General features: G+C 40.6%; 1 protein-coding gene across 1 annotated transcript in view; it reads right to left on the bottom strand.

The window, feature by feature from the left end:
- vezt (vezatin, adherens junctions transmembrane protein) overlaps positions 1-20,273 on the bottom strand; it is a 103,780-nt gene that overhangs the window by 26,508 nt on the left and 56,999 nt on the right. Inside the window, exons 5-9 of the mRNA XM_060843048.1 lie at positions 20,000-20,175; positions 15,984-16,268; positions 14,895-15,041; positions 2,568-2,715; positions 154-485 (exon numbers count right to left, since the gene is read on the bottom strand). Of these exons, the coding sequence (XP_060699031.1) occupies positions 154-485; positions 2,568-2,715; positions 14,895-15,041; positions 15,984-16,268; positions 20,000-20,175 (1,088 nt within the window). The remainder of the gene's footprint in view (positions 1-153; positions 486-2,567; positions 2,716-14,894; positions 15,042-15,983; positions 16,269-19,999; positions 20,176-20,273) is intronic.

Here is a 20,273-nt window from a genome sequence, read left to right as displayed (position 1 = left end):
CAAATAATGATTTTGAGATCCTATTATTGCAGAACACTGACAGTAATATTGTAGAATACTGCATCAAATTAGTCAATACACATCTGTAAGAAGACAGTGATACCAATATTATATTAACACAATACAATATTTCTGTTCAATGCATGAACTTACTCATTTAGTAGCGCTTTAAGGTGGAGCTGCAGGCTACGCATCACGGTGTATACATTCGTCAGCTCCCTTGATTGTTGTTTGGTCTTATTTGATGGTTCTAAATTGGATAGTTGCTGTACCTGCCAGTATCTGTGGAAGTCATAGCTGTGTTTCAACTCTTCAAGGCAACTTGTAAGGACATGAGGTACATTCTGGGTTACTTCTGCAACGACATGGTGTGCCAAGTGCTCAGCATTAATATGGGACTTGGGTGCAGCCTGGACTGGAGATAATAACAAAGCCAGGCGTCTGAAGAACTCTGAGCTTTGACCCACCCAAAGCTGAAACAGTACCTGTGCAGAATGAGTTATACTTCAGTGAAACATGAAAATATCTACCAGAATCAATAGAGTTATTTAGTGGTCTGTATAATCGGAATAATATTGCAGAATTCATTCGAGCAACATGACAGGCATAATCATTTTAAAAAATGCAGTACCATATTTGCCACTGTAAAGAACAATTACCCTAAAGTGAAGAATTTTTATCTATACTATTTATTCCTGGTACAACTAGGACCTGCACTATGTATTTGAAACTTGTATGCACAATGTAAACAAACGTGTAAATTTATCCCATTTCAGACTATTATAATTCACTAACTGCACATATGCAGGATTGCTTCTGAATGGATTCATCAGAAATTACACTGTTGCTTCCCATCTTGTATTATATTTGTGAGATGTTACAATGTTTTTTCTTTGTTTTCCTTGAGGAAGACAGAAGAGTGAGCACGTGTTGTCTTCTGATTCTCTCTTCCTGTGGATTAACTACTTGACCTCTGCTTGGCTTTTTTCACTGTTGACAGCAGGAAAGCTTGCAGGGACAAACCCAGGTATTGCACCTTCATAGCATGGGCTGCTGTGAACTCCACCATGCTGCACCAATGAGTCCAGGCACTTATATACAAAGATATTAAAACTAGTTCAAAGATGTGCAGTTTAGGTACATTGCTCATTGCTAAGATGCCCATAATATCCAGGGATTTGTAGGTTAGGTGTGGAAATGCAGGGTTATGGGTTAGGGTGGGTCTGGGTGGGATGTTCATCTGAGGGTTGGTGTGAACTCAATGGACTGAATGGCCTGCTTCCACACTGTAAGGATTTTATGTACTAAAGCCAGTAGTTGGCAGCACAGTAAAATAAGCAAATAAACAGTGCAACTAAAAACAGTGCTTTTGGTGTTATGCACTAGGCCAAACTCCCTCAAAATATTTTAAATGGCCAGACTCCAACTTTTTCTTAATTTTAAAGGCAAGTGTAAGAATGCAATTTGATTGGTCAGACTACCAGGCTTGAAGTAAAACACATTTTATTCTTACGCTTTAGTTAAAATACAAACAAAGGAAAGAAGAATTGCAATAACTTAATCCTACTGGAAAACTTAATAAGTAATAGATTATTTAACTAAACAGCAACTGTTCCAATATAGTAACATTGCATAAACACACCCTTAGCAAAGCCAAATTCAGTAATATAGATTGTCTCAAATGCAATTCTCTAGTCCAGGAGGAAAGAACTTCAAGAGAAAATTGTAGCAGGGAGAAATGTGTAGCAATTCTCAAACATCAACAGCTACTGAAAATTAAACTAAAGTCTGGATTCTGGGGGAGTTTGATCCCACCTCTTTGGGCTGCCTGTATTGTTCCAACTTTTAAAAACAACCCCATGCCTCACAACTGGTTATGTTATTGGCCTTGAATAGACCACTCGACACCTCTGTCTCAACCTCTTTGCATGACAAAAAACCAGGACAAAATACCCTTCTTAAAACCATAGTATTGTCATTGTGGAAAGAAAATACCATTCATAAAAGTCATATCTGTGGTATTAAAGGTGTTTTTACTCTGGAGATAAAATACAGGTTGTTCTTCTATAATGCACGTTTTGTTCATGCAAATTTGCTAAACCACGATTGACAAATTGGGGACATTGTTTCTAAAGTGTGAACTTCTAAAGCATATAATAGTTATAACACGATTCCAGCCCCATTAGTTTAAATGGTCCTGCTCTTATGAGATTTTCTTATATCACAGAGTTGCACGAGAACAGGACTACTGTGTAATAGCAGAACTGACTGTAGTTAATTCTCCATTAAGGTTAATCTGCTTGAAGGAACCTTTGATTGGGAGACGTTTCTACTACACATTACCTTCATAGCACAGAGAGAGGCCTATCTGGTCTTTTCCGGTGAATGTGCACCACTTGAGGTACAAGCTGTCTGACTTCAACTGATTCATTGCTCCTTCATGTGTTTATCTAAATTCCCATAAAATTCATGTTGCAGTGAACTTTAAAAAACATTAATATGTAAATGTTTTACTTTGATTAAGTATAACATGCCTTTTCCACCTTACATTGTAATGCTTCACATACCTTTAAGTCCTTGAGACTGTAACAATCTGTCAGCTCCTGGGCCTCCTCCTCAGACACAAGGTCTTTGTCGAGTCCCATGCCAAGCTCATTTATTGGGATTGCAGAGAGGTAATTAGTCACGTTATCAATTTCAGAGTTCAGAGGATAGGTTTAAAAATAATTAAGGCATTATAACAAGTCATTTCAGCCTGCAAACTGTTCTCTGAGTAAATAAATATAAATAAATAAACAAATCAAAGCAACATATTCAGACTTGACCTATTTCGACCAATTTATTCACAGCATGTTCTTTGGAACAAAAGTTAAAAATATAATCAAATGAAAAATACTGCACGATTTAAACTACTGGATGATAATATAAAGTGAAATTAGCTAATTACTGAAACTAAACTCTGTTCAAACATGTTTTTTTAAAAACATACTTGTGTCTTGGTCTAAAAAAAGACAATAGGGTTAAGCCATAATTAGTAAATCTCAATACAAGGTTTTAAACAAAATAGTGATGTGCATATTTTTTAAGGTCATGTACATGGAGTAAAACATCACTTGTAAAAAGGAAAATACTTGTTTTTATCACCCTTCAGTAATCAGTAGTAGGCGAATGAAGCTGGAGGAATACGTGGATTTAAGATACTTGATTTCTGAGGGGCTGATTTCCATTAACAGTCTTTCAACATAGAGACAAAGAACAATTTTAGTCTGTAGATGAGGCTCAAAAATTGAAATATAAACACAGAATTCTGGAAAAGCTCAGCAGGTCTTGTAACAACTTGGAGAGAAACAGTATTAATATTTCAGATTGAAGTTCTTTCCTCCACAATTTTCTCTTTTGGTTTCAGATTTACAGCATCACTAGTACTTCACTCTCAAATGAAGAGTTAGGGACAAAATCAGAAATTGCTGGAAAAACTCATCAGGTCTGATAGCAACTGTAGACCTCCTAAGTTAACATTTTGTGTCCAGTGGCCCTTCTTCAGAACTGAAGAAAAACGTAACTTTGCTTTCTCTCCAAGGAACATTTTGGAAGGTGTTTTATTTCGATTCTTCCTGCCAAATGTTAAATTTCCCATTTTGGCAGAAAGCATCGAGAAGAAATGCATAACTAAATATTGGGAAGCAGCAATGTTCAGAGATGCCAAAGGATTTGGCTGTCCAAATGGATAAATTGGTTATTATGCAGGCACACTAAGTGATTAGGAAAGCTAGTAGAATGTTTATGTTTATTGCTAGGGGAAATCATAGAATGCCTACAGTGTAGAACAGGCCATTTGGCCCAACAAGTCCACACTGACCCTCTGAAGAGGAACCAATCCAGACCCATTCTCGTACCTATTACTCTACAGTTATCCCTGACTAATGCACCTAACCTACACATCCACTATGGGCAATTTAGCATGGCCAATTCACCTGACCTGCATATCTTTGGATTGTGGGAGAAAATCTGAGCATCCGGAGGACACAGGGAGAATGTGCAAACACCACACAGTCACTCGAGGCTGGAATCAAACCTAGGTCCCTGGCACTGTGAGGCAGCAGTGCTAACCACTGGGCCACTGTGTCACCCTGTGAATTTTAGGGTGGTTATGAATCAGTTATACAGTATGCTGGTGAGACCTTATCTGGAGTATTTTGTACAGTACTAGTCACTTTTTTAATATGAAAAAGCAGTTCAGAGAAGGTTTACCAGACTAACTAGGAATGGGTGGGTTGTCTGAAGTGGAAAAATTGGATAGATTAGACTTGTATCACTGTAAAAAGAATAAGGGACTTGATTGAAGTATACACGATCCTAGGGTGATGATAGAATGCAGGTGAAGCAGCCATTTCATTGTCTGGGAGAATTTCGAACTGTTTTAAAAGTAGGGCACATTTATCGTGTACGTCAATCACTATGATGTGGTGCAAAGAACCATCTAACATCTGTGACGATGCTGCTCCTAACAAAGTAATGTTGTCCTTGGTTTTTTTTCAAAAAGGGTAGTAAAAAGCAGAGGTTCTAATTTGTCTGGGATTAGGCACTTTGATTATGGCAAACAGATACTGTCTAAGGCAGCTCTCAGTGAAAAGGGCATTTAGGTTTATTAAAATAAAAACACTTGTACAATGAAAGGGGAGTGGCCAGTTCTCCCAGTTCAGGGATCTTTCTAGTTTGGTTTAGTTTTTTAAGCTGGGAAGCCGGAGAAGCTTGTGGGGAAAAAAAAAGAGGTCCCATGTTTCAGCCAATGATCTGTGGCTGGTTCTCTCTGACATCTCTCTCCTGTAAGAACCTGTTTTGGAGTTTACCTTTTTTGCCAAGGAGTGTGTTTATGGGATGTTGCAGGAAATTGGAACAGGTCTTTGTTAAGTTACGTGAGATATCACGTTGGTCGCGTTTTCAAAGCACTGTCATTCTAAATTCTGTTTTCTTTTGTTTGTTTTCTTTGGTGATATGGAAATAATTCTGTTTTATTTGAGACCAAGTGGGTTGACCAGCTGCATCACTCCTGGGATATCCACCTTACATCTGCTTGAAACAACTAGAAAAGTTAGGGTCTGGGCTATGCTCTTAAAATGTTTTGAGGGGGTCTGGCTTGGTCCATAACATATCACAGAAGCAATGGAATGAAATGATACTGCTGGACTAATTCAGGGAAGATACCCACTCCACAGGGTGGGAGTGTGGCAACCCAACGCCCAGGACTCAAACTTCCATCCTACTTCCCAGCGCCCTTGTTAGCAAATTATCCTATAACAATGATATCACTGCTCATAGAACTCTGGGTCACTGGTTATTCACAGGTACATTCTGTGGCTTAACTTGTCACAACCAGATTCGTAAGTTCCTCAGATATAGGAGCAGATTTAGACTATTTGACCCATCAAGTTGCTCCGCCATTCGATCATGGCTGATATGCTCCTTTCCCCCTTTTTCCTGTCTTCTCTCCATATCCCTTCAACCCACTGACAATTAAAAATTTGTCTAACTCCTCCTTAAATTTACTTAATGCTCTAACATCCATCGCACTTTGGGGTAACAAATTCGACAGATTCACAACTGTTTGGGTGAAGTAATTTCTCCTCAAAGCTGTTTTAAATTTGCTACTCCTTATCCTAAGACTATGACCTCTTGTCCTAGAATGTCCACAAGAGGCAGCATCCACTCTAAATCTATTTTATCATCTTGAATACCTCAATTTGATCTTCCCTCATTCAAGTAAATTCCAGACAGTATACGCCTAAACCGTTCAATTTCTCTGCACATGACAAACCCCTCATCTCTGGAATCAATCCAGTGAAACTCTTCTGTACTGTCCCCAACACCACAACATCTTTCCTCAAATAAGTAGACCAAAACTGTGCACAATACTCCATGAGTGGTCTCACCAATACCTTGTATAATTGCAACAATACTTCCCTTTATATTCTATTCCTTTAGCTATAAAGGCCAACATTCCATTTGCTTTATTATCTGCAGTACCTGCATGCTAGTTTGCTGTGACTCTTGAACAAGTACACCCAGATCCCTCTGCACTGCAACATCCAAATCTCTCCTCATTAAGATAACAGGTCACCTTCCCATTTTCTTCAACCCAAATGTGTGACCTCGCACTTATCCATGTTAAACTCCATCTGACACACTTTGACCCACTCTCCTAACTTATCTGCATCCATTTATAAGGTTCTTATTTCCTCATTGCAATTTACCGTCCCGTGTATTTTTTGTCATGCGCAAATTTGGCTATACAGCCTTCTGTCCCTGTATCCAAGTCATTAATCGGGACTTAAAACAGCTGGGGTCCAAGGATCGAATCCGGTGACAACCCATTAGTCAGATCTTGCCATCCAGATATAAACCCATTTATCCCGACTCTCTGTCTTCTGTCCATCAGCTAGTCATCTATCCAATTAGGAATAATCTAAATTATTCCTAATCCCATAAGATCCAACCTTGTGAATTAACCTTTTGGGCGACACCTTATTAAACGCGTTCTGGAAGTCCAGCTAAATTACATCTAGAGCATCTCCATTATCCACCTTACTTGTTACATCTTCAAAGAACTCTAGCAGATTAGTCAAATATGATTTGCCCTTCACAAAAGCACACTGACTCTGATGGATAGCGTTTTGACTTTCCAAATGTCCTGATACTGCTTCCTCGATAATTGATTCAAACACTTTCTCAACAACATTCTCTGTTGCCACTTTCTTTAATACCCTAGGATGTAGGCCATTAGACTCAGTGGACTTGTTAATCCTCAATCTTAATAGCTTGATTGTACCTTTTTCCTATTGTTCTAGGTTCTACCTTGTCTATAGCCTCTAACTCGCCTGTTCCAACGATACTATTGTCCTCCACCATGGAAACGGAGGCAAAATATTGATTCAGCATCTCTGCCATCTCAGTGTTCTCCACGATTAACTCTCTGGTTTCATCTTCCAAGGAACCAACATTCACATTAGCGACTCTTTTCCCTTTTATATACCTTTAGAAGCTTTTGCTAACATTTTTCTGTTTTGTGCTAATTTTCTTTCATAATTTACCTTCGCTCTACGTATTAATTTTTTAGTATCCCTTTGATTATGTTTACAAGTTTCTAAATCTTCCAGCCCGCCACTGGCCTTTGCAATAGGGCACACATTAGTTTTGGCCTTCATATTGCCCTTGACCTCCCTGTTTAGCCATGTTTTTTACCCCCATTACCATCATTCTTTCTCACTGGGATATGTCAGAGTTGTGAGGAATTGAATAGCTCCTGAAATATTTGCTACTGCTTATCTGCTGTCTTACAGTTTATCCTTCCAGTCCAATCTACTCGGGCTAAATCTGTCCTCATGGCTATACAGTCCATGACTGACTGCATCTTCACAAAATTGGCTTAACGGCAGGAGACCGAGTGATGGTGGAGGGTTCTTTTTTGGACTGGAGGCCTGTAACCTGTGAATTTCCACAGGAATCAGTGCTGACTCCACTTTTGTTTATCATTTTATATAAATGATTTAGATGTGAATATAGAAAGCATGTTTGGTAAGTTTGCAGATGACAAGTTTACTGGTACAGTGAACAGTGAAGAAGCCTGCGCTGATCATCATACCCGAACTACAAGAAAAAACAAACCTGTGGTCCGTATACCTCCATATTCATGTAACCATCCAGATGCCTCTTAAATGTCACCAACGCGCCTGCTTCCACCACTTCTTCTAGTAGTGCATTCCAGGCTCCTACCACACACTGCATGAAAATCTTCCCTCGTACACCCCGCTTAAGTTTTACCACGCTCACCTTGAATATGAGGCCCCCGTGTAATTGAAATTTCAACACTGGGAAAAAGCCTCTGACTATCCACCATTATGCCTCTCAATTTTGTAGCCGCTGTCTTTCCAATGAAAACAAACATGCTTCTGGGAGAACAAAAAGATGTTAATCAATTGGGTCAATGGGCTGAGGAGTGGTAAGTGGAGTTTAATTTGATTAAATGCGACAAACAAAGGCAAAACTTATACAATTAAAAGTAAGGCCTTATGTGATGTTGTAGAACAGAAAGACCTAGGGGTTCCGGTATAAAATTCTTTGAAGTTTGCTTCACATGTCAGGTAGTTAAGAAAGCATTTAACATGCTTGCCTTCATTGCTCAGAGTTAGGAGTTGGGACATTATGTTGAGGTTGTACAGGATCTTGGTAGGCCTCTCCTGGAATAGTGTCCTGATCTGGTCACCCTGTTACAGGAAGGATATTATTAAGTTACAGAGAGTTCAGAAGAGATTTACCAGGATGCTTCAGAATAAGGTGGGTGAACTTGCAGCATGGGTTGGGACCTGAGACTTCGATGTTGTGGCCATTTTGGAGACATGGATAGAGCAGGGACAGGAATAGTTGTTGCAGGTTCTGGGATTTAGATGCTTCAGTAAGAACAAAGAAGATGGTAAAAGAGGGGGAGGCCTGGCATTGCTAGTCAAGGACAGTATTACCGTGGCAAAAAGGATGTTTGAGGACTCACCTACTGAGGTTCTATGGGCTGAAGTTAGAAACAGGAAAGGATAGGTCACCCTGTTAGGAGTTATCTATTGGCTTCCAAATAGTTCCAGAGATATAGAGGAAAGGATAGCAAAGATGATTCTGGATAGGAGCGAATGTGACAAGTTAGTTGTTATGAAGGATTTTAACTTTCCAAATATTGACTGGAAATACTATAGTTCGCGTACTTTAGATGGGTCAGTTTTTGTGGAATGAGTGCAGGATGGTTTTCTGACAGTATGTAGACAGGCCAGCAAGGGGCGAGGCCACACTGGATTTGGAACTGGCTAACGAACCCAGCAAGGTGTAGAATTTGGAGGTAGGTGAGCACTTTGGTGATATGACCACAATCCGGTTATGGTTACTTTAGCGATGGTATATACTGCAGGGCAAGATTTATTTCTGAGGGAAAGGCAATTATGATGTGATTAGACAAGATTGAAGATGCATAGGGTGGGGAAGGAAACTGCAAGGCCTAGGCACAATTGAAATGTGGAGTTTATTCAAGGAACTGCTACTGCGTGTCCTTGATAAGTATGTACCTGTCAGGCAGGGAGGAAGTGGTCGCGCGAGGGAGCCGTGGTTTACTAAAGAAGTTCCATGGTGCCACTGTTTAAGAAGGGTAATAGGGACAAGCCAGGGAATTATAGACCAGTCAGACTGATGTCGGTGGTGGGCAGGTTGTTGGAGGGAAGCCTGAGGGACAGGATGCACATGTATTTGGAAAGGCAAGGACTGATTAGGGATAGTCAACATGCCTTTGTGTGTTTTTTGAGGATATAACAAAGAGGACTGATGAGGGCAGAACGGTAGATGTGATCTATACAGACTTCAGTAAGGCATTCGACAAGATTCCCCATGGGAGACTGATTAGCAAGTTTAGATCTCATGGAATACAGGGAGTATTAGCCATTTGGATACAGAACTGGCTCAAACGTAGAAGACAGAGGGTGGTGAGGGAGGTTTAGTTTTCAGACTGGAGGCCTTTGACCAGTGGAGTGCCACAAGCATCGGTGCTGGGTCCTCTACTTTTTGTCATTTATACAAATGACTTGGATGCGAGCATAAGAGGTTTAGTTAGTAAGTTTGCAGATGACACCAAAATTGGAGGTATAGTGGACAGCGAAGAGGGTTACCTCAGATTACAACAGGATCTTGAACAGATGGACCAATGGGCTGAGAAGTGGCAGATGGAGTTTAATTCAGATAAATGCGAGCTGCTGCATTTTGGGAAAGCAAATCTTAGTAGGACTTATACACTTAATGGTAAGGTCCTAGGAGTGTTGCTGAACAAAGAGACCTTGGAGTGCAGGTTCATAGCTTCTGGAAAGTGGAGTCACAAGTGGATAGGATAGTGAAGGCGGCGTTTGGTATGCTTTCCTTTATTGGTCAGAGTATTGAGTACATGAGTTGGGAGGTCATGTTGCAGCTGTACAGGACATTGGTTAGGCCACTGTTGGAACATTGCGTGTAACTCTGGTCCCCTTCCTATCGGAAAGATGTTGTGAAACTTGAAAGGGTTCAGAAAAGATTTACAAGGATGTTGCCAGGGTTGGAGGATTTGAGCAATAGGGAGAGGCTGAACAGGCTAGGGCTGTTTTCCCTGGAGTATTGGAGGCTGAGGGGTGACCTCACAGAGGTTTACAAAATTATGAAGGACATGGATAGGATAAATAGGCAAAGTCCCCTGGTGTCGGGGAGTCCAGAACTAGAGGTTTAGGGTGAGAGGGGAAAGATATAAAAGAGACCTATGGGGCAACTGTTTCACACAGAGGGTGGTACTTGTATGGAATGAGCTTCCAGAGAAAGTGGTGGTGGCTGGTACAATTGCAACAGTTAAGAAGCATTTGGATAGTTATATGAATAGGTTTGGAGGGATATGGGCCAGGTGCTGGCAGGTGGGACTAGATTGGGTTGGGATATCTGGTCAGCATGGACGGGTTGGACTAAAGGGTCTGTCTCCATGCTGTACATCTCTATGACTCTAAGTTCAATCTCTTGTCAAGAGGAAGAAGCAATGAGCAAAACTAATGTCATTTAGAAAACACTATGCAAGGTCTGTAGCAAACACTACGTTGGACAAACAGGCAGAACACTAGCCACCAGGATACATGAACACCAACTAGCCACAAAAAGACATGTTCCTCTCTCACTAGTAGCCTCAAATATGGATGAGGAAGTACATCACTTCGACTGGGATAATACATCCATCCAAGGACAAGCCAAATAAAGACATGCACGAGAATTCCTAGAAGCATGGCATTCCAACCAGAACTCTATCAACAAATACATTGAGTTAGACCCCACCTACTACCCCCTAAGAAAAGGAACAGGGCTGACCTCACCACAGGAAATGATATCACTAACCCAAAGAAACCCAAACATATAAATAGAAAGCAGGAATTTTCAGCAGTATTTCACTTGAGCTCCACTGAAGATGTTGCCTAGTAAGGTAACAAAACGTCTGAAAATGCACCTTTCAGCTCAGCGAGCAAACTTACATCCAAAACCTCAAACTGAGCTACAAATCTTCTCAAAACATTAGATTACTTACAGTGTGGAAACAGGCCCTTCGGCCCAACAAGTCCACACCGACCCGCCGAAGCGCAACCCACCCATACCCCTACATATACCCCTTACCTAACACTACAGGCAATTTAGCATGGCCAATTCACCTGACCCGCACATCTTTGGACTGTGGGAGGAAACCGGAGCACCCGGAGGAAACCCACGCAGACACAGGGAGAACGTGCAAACTCCACACAGTCAGTCGCCTGAGGCGGGAATTGAACCCAGGTCCCTGGTGCTGTGAGGCAGCAGTGCTAACCACTGTGCCACCGTGCCGCCCGTAAACATGCTAGGAAGGAGGCGGCTTATGTTAGGATGAGATGTGAAGGCTCAGTTCAGGTGCTTGAGAATTACAAGTTAGCCAGGAAAGACCTAAAGAGAGAGCTAAGAAGAGCCAGGAGGGGACATGAGAAATTGTTGGCAGATAGGATCAAGGAAAACCTGAAAGCTTTCTATAGGCATATCAGGAATAAAAGAATGACTAGAGAAAGACTAGGGTCATTCAAGAATAGTCATGGAAAGTTGTGTACGGAGTCAGAGGAGACGGGGAAGCGGTAAATGAACATTTTTCCTCAGTATTCACAGTGGAAAAAAAACAAAACAAGGAGAATACCGAGAGACAGGCTACTAGACGAAATAGGATTGAGGTTCAGAAGGAAGAAGTGTTAGCAATTCTGGATAGTGTGAAAATAGATTAGTCGGATGGAATTTATCCTAGGATTCTCTGGGAAGCCAGGGAGGACATTGCAGAGCCTTTAGCTTTGTTCTTTATGTAATCACTGTCAACAGGAATAGTGCAAGAAGACTAGGGGACAGCAAATATTGCCCCCTTTTCAAGAGGGGGATTAGAGACAACCCTGGTAATTATAGATCAGTGAGGCTTATTTCAGTTGTGTGTGAGGTGTTGGAAAAGGTTATAAGAGATTGGATTCATAATCATCTAGAAAGGAATAAGTTGATTAGGGATAGTCAACACGGTTTTGTGAAGGGTAGGTAGTGCCTCATTAACCTTATGGAGTCTTGTGAGATTGTGACTAAATGGGTAGATGAGGGTAATGTGGTTGATGTGGTGTATATGGATTTCAGTAAGGCTTTGAGAAGGTTGCCCGTGGTAGGCTATTGCACAAAATACGAGACATGGGACTGAGGGTGATTCAGCAGTTTGGATCAGAAATTGGCTATCTGAAAGAAGACAGAGGGTGGTGGTTGATGGGAAATGTTCATCCTGGAGTTTAGTTACTTGTGGTGTACCGCAAGGATCTGTTTTGGGCCACTGCTGTTTTTCATTTTTATAAATGACCTAGATGAGGGCATAGGAGGATGGGTTAGTAAATTAACGGACGACACTGAGGTCGGTGGTGTTGTGGATAGTGCCGAAGGATGTTGCAATTTATAGAGGGATATAGATAAGCTGCAGAGCTGGGCTGAGAGGTGGCAAATGGAGTTTAATGTGAAAAAGTGTCAGGTGATTCACTTTGGAAGGAGTAACAGGAATAAAGAGTACTGGGCTAATGGTAAGATTCTTGGTAGTGTAGAAGAGCAGAGAGATCTGTGTCCATATACATAGATCCCTGAAAGGCGCCACCCAGTTTGATAGGGCTGTTAAGAAGGTATATGGTGTGTTACCTTTTATTTTTAGAGGGATTGTGTTTCAGAGCCATGAGGTCATGCTGCAGCTGTACAAAACTCTGGTGTGACCGCACTTGAGTATTGCGTAGTTCTGGTTACCGCTTTATAGGAAGAATGTGGAAGCTTTGGAAAGGGTTCAGGGGAGATTTACTAGAATGTTGCCTGGTATGGAGGAAAGGTTTTATGAGGAGAGGCTGAGGTATTTGAGGCAGTTTTCATGAGAGAGAAGGTTGATAGGTAACTTAATTGAGACATAAGATAATCAGGGAATTAGATAGAGTGGACAATGAGAGCCTTTTTCCACAGATGGTGATGGCTAGGATGAGGGGACATTGCTTTAAATTGATGGGTGATAGGTATTGGACAGATGTCAGAAATAGTTTCTTTACTCAGAGAGTAGTAGGGGAGTGGAATGCACTTTCTGCAACAGTGGTAGACTCACCAACCTTAAGGGCCTTTAAGTGGTCATTGATAAACAATATGGATGAAAATGGAATAATCTAGGATAGATGGGCTTCAGATTGGTTCCACAGGTTGGCGCAACATAGAGGGCCGAAGGGCCTGTACTGTGCTGTAATGTTCTTTGTTGCCAGGAATGGATGGTTTGAGTTATAAGGAGAGGCTGGTTAGGATGGGACTTTTTCTCTGGAGTGTAGGAGGTTGAGAAGTGCCATTATAGAGGTTTATAAAATAGAGGCATACAGATAAGGTGAATGGCAAGTGTCTTTTCCCTATGGTGGGGGATTTCAAGGCTAACAACATATTTTTAAGGAGAGAGGAGTAAGTTGTTTTTTGACACAGCCTGTTGGTCTCAGGGTATGATTCTCACTTTGGGCTTTTCATGGTGCAGAAATATGAGAAGTCCTGAGTTCAATCCTGGGCGAGCCCTCGTTTCTCATTTTCACTTATGGCGGCATTGTGGCTCAGTGGTTAGCACTTGCTGCCTCATAGCGCCAGGGAACCGGCGCATTAGTCAGAGGGAAATGGGTCTGGGTGGGTTATTCTTCGGAGGGTCGGTGCGGACTTGTTCGGCCAAATGGCCTGTTTCTACGCTGTAGGGAATCTAATCTAAATATTTCATTGCAATTCTTCCTACTAAATTTGTTTCCCTACAATCTTTAAGGTCACCACTGCAACTCTTGGTGCTCACAATCTTAATTGTTGTTCTGAATAACATAGTTATGGTGTCAAAATCCTGCCGTTGCCAACTTAACTCCATTGTGAGAATTGATTTTAAAGTCTGATAACAAGAATTGGATTGGAATTTATCACGTGTTTCACATGAGATGTTATGAGAATGGGTTTGAGAATCTGTCTCAGCCTGTGGCTAATAGTTAAAGGACTGCAGTGTTCAAAGAGAGGGTCCTCCTTTTATGCCATCATCATTAAGATAACTAGGATGGTCAGTAAATGTGGAATCTACATCCCCAATAGACAATAATTGAAAAATACATTGCATGCAATGAATCTGATTGATCAAGATACTACATTGTCACTGGGTCAAAATCTTGGAATTCCCTCCCTAATAGGTCAACCCACAAAGGTGGACTGCAGCAGCTCAAGAAGGAGGCTCACTACCACCTTCTCAAGGGCAGCCTAGAGATGGGCAATAAATGTTTGCCAGTCAGCAATGCCCACACCCAAACAAATGAAGAAATAATATCGAAGGTACAGATGTAGTCAGTTTTCTCAGGGTTAGATTATAAAGGAGAGGATGACTGAAAATTCTCTTGCATTTTCCAAAACATGGATGGTCAAAGGTGATTTGATAAAGGCATTTTGGATTTGAAGATAAATAATAGATTAAATAGAGAATTATATTGGTTGGGAATCTAGCACAAAGGGATTAAAAATTAAAAATGAGGATCAGGCGATTCAAAAGAGCAGTTACAAAACATTTCTTCCCCCAAAAAACAATAGCTGCTATTCAGAATCTTAAGTCTGAGATTGATAGATGTTTCCTAGATGATTGTATAACCAGACATGGAGCCAAGGCAGATGGATGCAGTTAAGGCACAGTTCAAACTCAAGGGGCTAATGACACAATCTTGTAACTGTGCTTTAAATTTATCAACCCAAATTGGAAACAGAGTTACTTGGTGACTTAGTTGTGAGGACGTTCATAACAAAAAGGATATGACTTCAGCATCTGGCAGGTAGCCACTCGAGAAGCTCGATAGGCGGATCTCACTGATCTGTACACTGCCCTCCGAAGGCCAATGAGCTGCTGACCTTGCTGTTGCCTGGAGTTCCCCAGCTTACTGGCAGGACATGCAGCAGTCACTCTGGAAAACAAACAGTTAGCTCTAAATACTGCACAGTTCTCTCTGCAAAGCTGGTTATGATTAAGATTCTGCTTGGAATCATTTCATGACTGTACAATGAATCAATAATTGCAGGAAAACAAAACGCATCAAACTCCATATGTAATTCATCATAGAAACTCATTATCAAAGTTTTTGAAAAATTTTGAATACATAAAAATTAGGCTTTGTAGCTTTGCATGCGCATTTACATAGTATGATTTAAACCTGGAAGTACTGAAAAATGAGATTTAATTCTAAACATAGCTAAGATTATCAAATCAGTGAAGGTACATGAAAAAAGTAAATGTTTTCGTTGTTATTCAAGCTAGGCAAAACATGAAGTCAAATATTACATAAAATGGTAAGATGCTTTTATCATTTTAGTATAATGCTTCAAATAAAGTGTTCCCTTTTTTCTATTGATTTAATCATACAACTTCATAGTGATAACTTCACACAATTTCCCCAAGCTTGTAGGCTATCTCACTCAGTTATACAAAGACATTGGATTGCTCGAGGATGATGTGGTAAACCAGCTACTACAGGATACTATTTCAGCTTGTGGCAGGAACCCACCCAAGATGCTTAACTTGCAATATTCAGAGGTCTGTGTCTGTGTAATGTTTTATCTTAATCATTTGCTGCCATTGTAATCTTCTTTTCCTCTTGGCATTTCTCCAGACCTCTCAATGTATGCAAGCTTATTAATCAGTAAAAAAATCTTTTATATAGTGATATTTTTCTATACCTACTTGCTCTGTATACTACCTTTGCTGCCCCATAATTACAACATTTTGAACTAACAAAATTTCACCACTTTCAATAGCTTGAAGAACTTCAACAGACCAAAATGTTAAATAAAATAACTTTTGCTGCAATCAGTAATGATATAAAAAGCAATGTTTGTATAAAATGACTCACAACGTGAATCCTCTTGAAATGACTTCTGTCTCTTGAATTTGTCGAATTGATTTTCTGACAAGACTGGTGAAAGTGTGGCTATTCACCACTATATCTTCCAGACTGCTGTTGCATTTTCTCATGGATCGTTGGAGCATGGCTGTTCTCCATAAACTGAAGCTTCTGAAAACCATATAAAGACTGAGGCCACACAGACCCATTCCTACAAGGCCCCAAGGGAAAGTATCACAATGGCTTGAGGTCACGACTAAGGCACTAGCAAGGACAGCCAATGCTGAAATATCCCTAATACGTAAGAAGAGACACAAATTTAGTACTCTGGAAGTTTCCTCAAATATTTCTGGAAAATAAAACAATAAAATTGAACAGAGTAGTAGTAAATTCACAGGAATATTAATTCAGAGCCCCAGACTAATGCTCTGGGGACACAGACTTGAGTCTCACCAAGGCAGATGGTGGGACTTGAATTCAATAAAATAAAGCTGGGATAAAAAGCTGGTCTATATGGAGCCCATGCAACAATTGTTGATTATCATTAAACCCCACCTGGATATCTAATGACCTTTTGGAAAGGAAATCTGCCGTGCTTCCTTTGTCTGGTCAATAGATGACTCCAGACCTACAGCAATGTGATTGACTCTAAATGCCCTCTTGGATAATTAGGGCTCAGTAATAAATGATGCCCACGTCCCATGAATGAATTTTGTGGTTCAAGAGGGCAGATCACTATCACCTTCTGAAGAGCAGTTTGGGCTAGGCAATAAGTGTTGGCCTAGCCAGCAATAGCCACACCCCATGAACAAATATGAATAAAATAAATATTCTAAAACAATTACCAAAGTTTGACCTAAACTAGTAACGTGCCTGCATTTTCACTACTAGAAGACTGGATTACTTTTCTCCCCCATCATGTTTCTCTCCACAACCTCTCCTGAAGATATTGGTCTCTCTTTGGGATGTTAGTCCCTTAATGATAATCTGTCCACTGGTTGTTGAACTTGTATCAAGGATCAAATGGTTTTAACAGCATCAAGTGGAAAGATTAGATTAACTTTTTCCAGGCATTAGAACATAAGCACATCTTTACACAAATGACTACGGAATCTATTTAGGAAGGAATTAAATACTTGAAAAAGAAAAGCTACAGCAAAACAGTAGGGGACTTGGTGTTACAATAAATGGCTCTTGTGAAGCTAGTACCAGCATGGATACAATTGTCTTTTTGTGGGCTGAAATTCTGTTCTCTGATTCCAGCAAGGTATGACATGCAAGAGATTGATATATTGCAGTGGAGAGGTTTTGAATAGGTTTAGAAATTGATCATCAGCTTATTCTCATGGACCTAGTAACAAATTGTATAACCTCATGGGTTGAATTTTTGCACACAGATATGACATTTGACATGAAGTGTGCTATTAATTGAAGCTGTTTGGCTTATTGTTTACTAATAATATATTTTAAATATTCAATCATTGGAGTCAAAACCCTCTGGAGCAAGTTACTGTTTTTTTTAGATTACTTACAGTGTGGAAACAGGCCCTTCGGCCCAACAAGTCCATACCGACCCGCTGAAGCGCAACCCACCCATACCCCTACATTTACTCCTTATCTAACACTACGGGCAATTTAGCATGGCCAATTCACCTGACCCGCACATCTTTGGACTGTGGGAGGAAACCGGAGCACCCGGAGGAAACCCACGCAGACACGGGGAGAACGTGCAAACTCCACACAGTCAGTCGCCTGAGTCGGGAATTGAACCCGGGTCTCAGGTGCTGTGAGGCAGCAGTGCTAACCACTGTGCCGCCCAAATTTACAATCTTCTATTTTCAAGACTTATACCACACATGCTAACCATCCCATTTCGTCCATGCAACAGTATGCATTCTGGTCAATAGACAATATTTAGAAAAAGATGGGCACACAGACTAATAAAGTTTCCACTTCAGGACAAAGGGGATTAATACAGAATAAACAAAGATCAAATAAAGAATTTAGGTGGACACTCTTCACAAAAATTAATTGCAATATGGAATTCATGGTCAAATGGAGTTGAAGGAGTTGATGTTGGTGCATCTATGGGAAGTTTTGTTGCAGTCATGATGGACTGAGAATAGAGAAGACACAGGGCCAGGATACGACAAGGTAATTGGAGGATACTTGGATGTAGCAATAAACATCAGCAGAAGGCCATTAGACTGAATGGTCTATTTCAGTCATGTAGAAATTATGTTGCACTGGGGAACTAACTTACTTCATGGCCTAGAGTGAAGCCTTGCAGGCCAGTTGATCCAAAGTTCAATTTCTGTCCTATAGCAAATTAGCTGATCAGATATAGGGCTATGATTGGCCTTAAATATTCCTAAATAACAAAGGGAGAAAAAAATAAATTCAGACTAGTTGACTAGTTCTGACAGCTATTGACTGGAAACTGCAAATGTCAGGACATGGGGTAAGAACAGGGTCAGGTTTAGTTGCTGTATTTTCGAAGCTTGCATAATCTCCCAAATATAACCATCTAAATTTGAAAATAAAGAATGGCCATTAGGTTGAAACATAGAGAGTTCATAGAGTCATAGAGATGTACAACATGGAAACAGGCTTTTCAGTCCAACCCATCCAGGCCGACAAGATATCCCAACCAGTTGCTGAGTAATAGAATTTTATTCCACAAGAGTCAACGCATTCAGAATGGCAGAAAAAGGGCCAGGGAATAAATAGAAATTCAAAATGGTAGATCTCTAGTCTGATATAAAACAGAAACAACAGTTTCTTCCCAGTCTGTGATAGTGGAACACCATTTAGAGCTGGCCTGGGAGGGAGAGGCTATTCAGAACAGGGTGAAAGGGAAACAAACACCATTCAGATTTGCAAGGTGCCACAGTACCTCATGGTGATCCCCAACGGGTGCCTGGCTATGGCTACAGGGATGCCTGTCTGGGCATTAAGATGGGAAACTGATTTGCAGAGGAAACTTTAGTAAACTGAAAGATAAACCCGGAATCACTGCAGGCCTGGAGAGAGGATATAGGTAGAGTCAAGCAGAGCAGGATAAAATGCAAGGGGAGTGAATCTACTTCAATAAACAGCACCACAGGAACTTTCACATGAATCACTGAAACAGTTGATCATCACATCAGGTTAATATTTGATCTAAAGGATTGGAAGGACAATTAAATCACCCATAACTCTCAGTGTAAGTGGTGGTTCAGCTTCGTAGCCTCTGGAAGTTTGAGAAAATCTGCTGGCATTTAAACATTTATTTTCAATCTAAACTTTTCAGTTACTGACTAAAATGATATAGTTTTCTCTACAACAGGCATGCCCAAAAACAGTACTGTGGCATTAATGAAAAAACAAATATTTAAAACTGGAAGGGAATACAAGATAAGGACCACCTCAATATGGCATTAATCTCTTGCATAAACAGGAAAAACCTGAGGAAGACCTGAGCAAATGAGCTTACACAATTTAGCTGCTCGATGGATCAAATGTGACAGCTCCCACAAATTGAGCCATGCTGGGATACCCATAGATCTTTCTATAGCCTACAACACCAGCGATGCTTGGAAGCAAAAAACCGAATTCAGCGTGTCTTGATGAAAATGAGATGGCAATAGCCTATAAATCCAGCAGGGGCTTATTTCTGCAGAGAGTGACTAACAGCTTAGGGATGGTACTCACTCTGACTTAGCGTCCCATAGACTTAAGGAGTGATGAACACCAACAGAGGGCAGTTGTTCCAAATGGCCTGTTTCTGTTATGTAGTTTCTTTGTAACACAGCCTTGGAAACAGTCCATCATAAGGTGAAAAACCAGGAGGAAAAGGAGCTGGAAATTAACCCAAAAGCTCCAAATGGCTGAATGTGTGATACTCTAATTAAGGTCTGTCCCAAAAAGGACATGCTGCTTGTCATTGTGAAAACAGTTCCTCTATAGATAACTGATACTGAAATTATTTTATTTGAAACAAAAGACTATTAGAAAGCGTAAGAAAAGTATTATAGGAAACATACCAAATATTAAGAGTTCTCCATAACCACTTGGATGGGAGATAGCCATTTTTGTGTTGTTGGGCTTGTGTTGATTGCAGGATACTGGGGTCAAGTAGGTCAATCAGCTCCACATCCTCCTGCAGAAGCACTTCCTGTTTCAGGATGGTGTACAGAGTGCACAGTCGAAATCCAATATCCTTGTTAAGAGGCGAGGAAATAATGGGCGACTATTTTTGTAAATTACATACTGGATGTGAAACACATAGAAACAGTTTGTTTGCAGGTAGTTTTAAGA

The sequence above is a fragment of the Hemiscyllium ocellatum genome, chromosome 23 (assembly GCF_020745735.1).
Source record: "Hemiscyllium ocellatum isolate sHemOce1 chromosome 23, sHemOce1.pat.X.cur, whole genome shotgun sequence".
Taxonomy (NCBI): domain Eukaryota; kingdom Metazoa; phylum Chordata; class Chondrichthyes; order Orectolobiformes; family Hemiscylliidae; genus Hemiscyllium; species Hemiscyllium ocellatum.
Note: the sequence above shows the minus strand (reverse complement) of the source record. Positions and strands in the feature narration are given on the sequence as shown.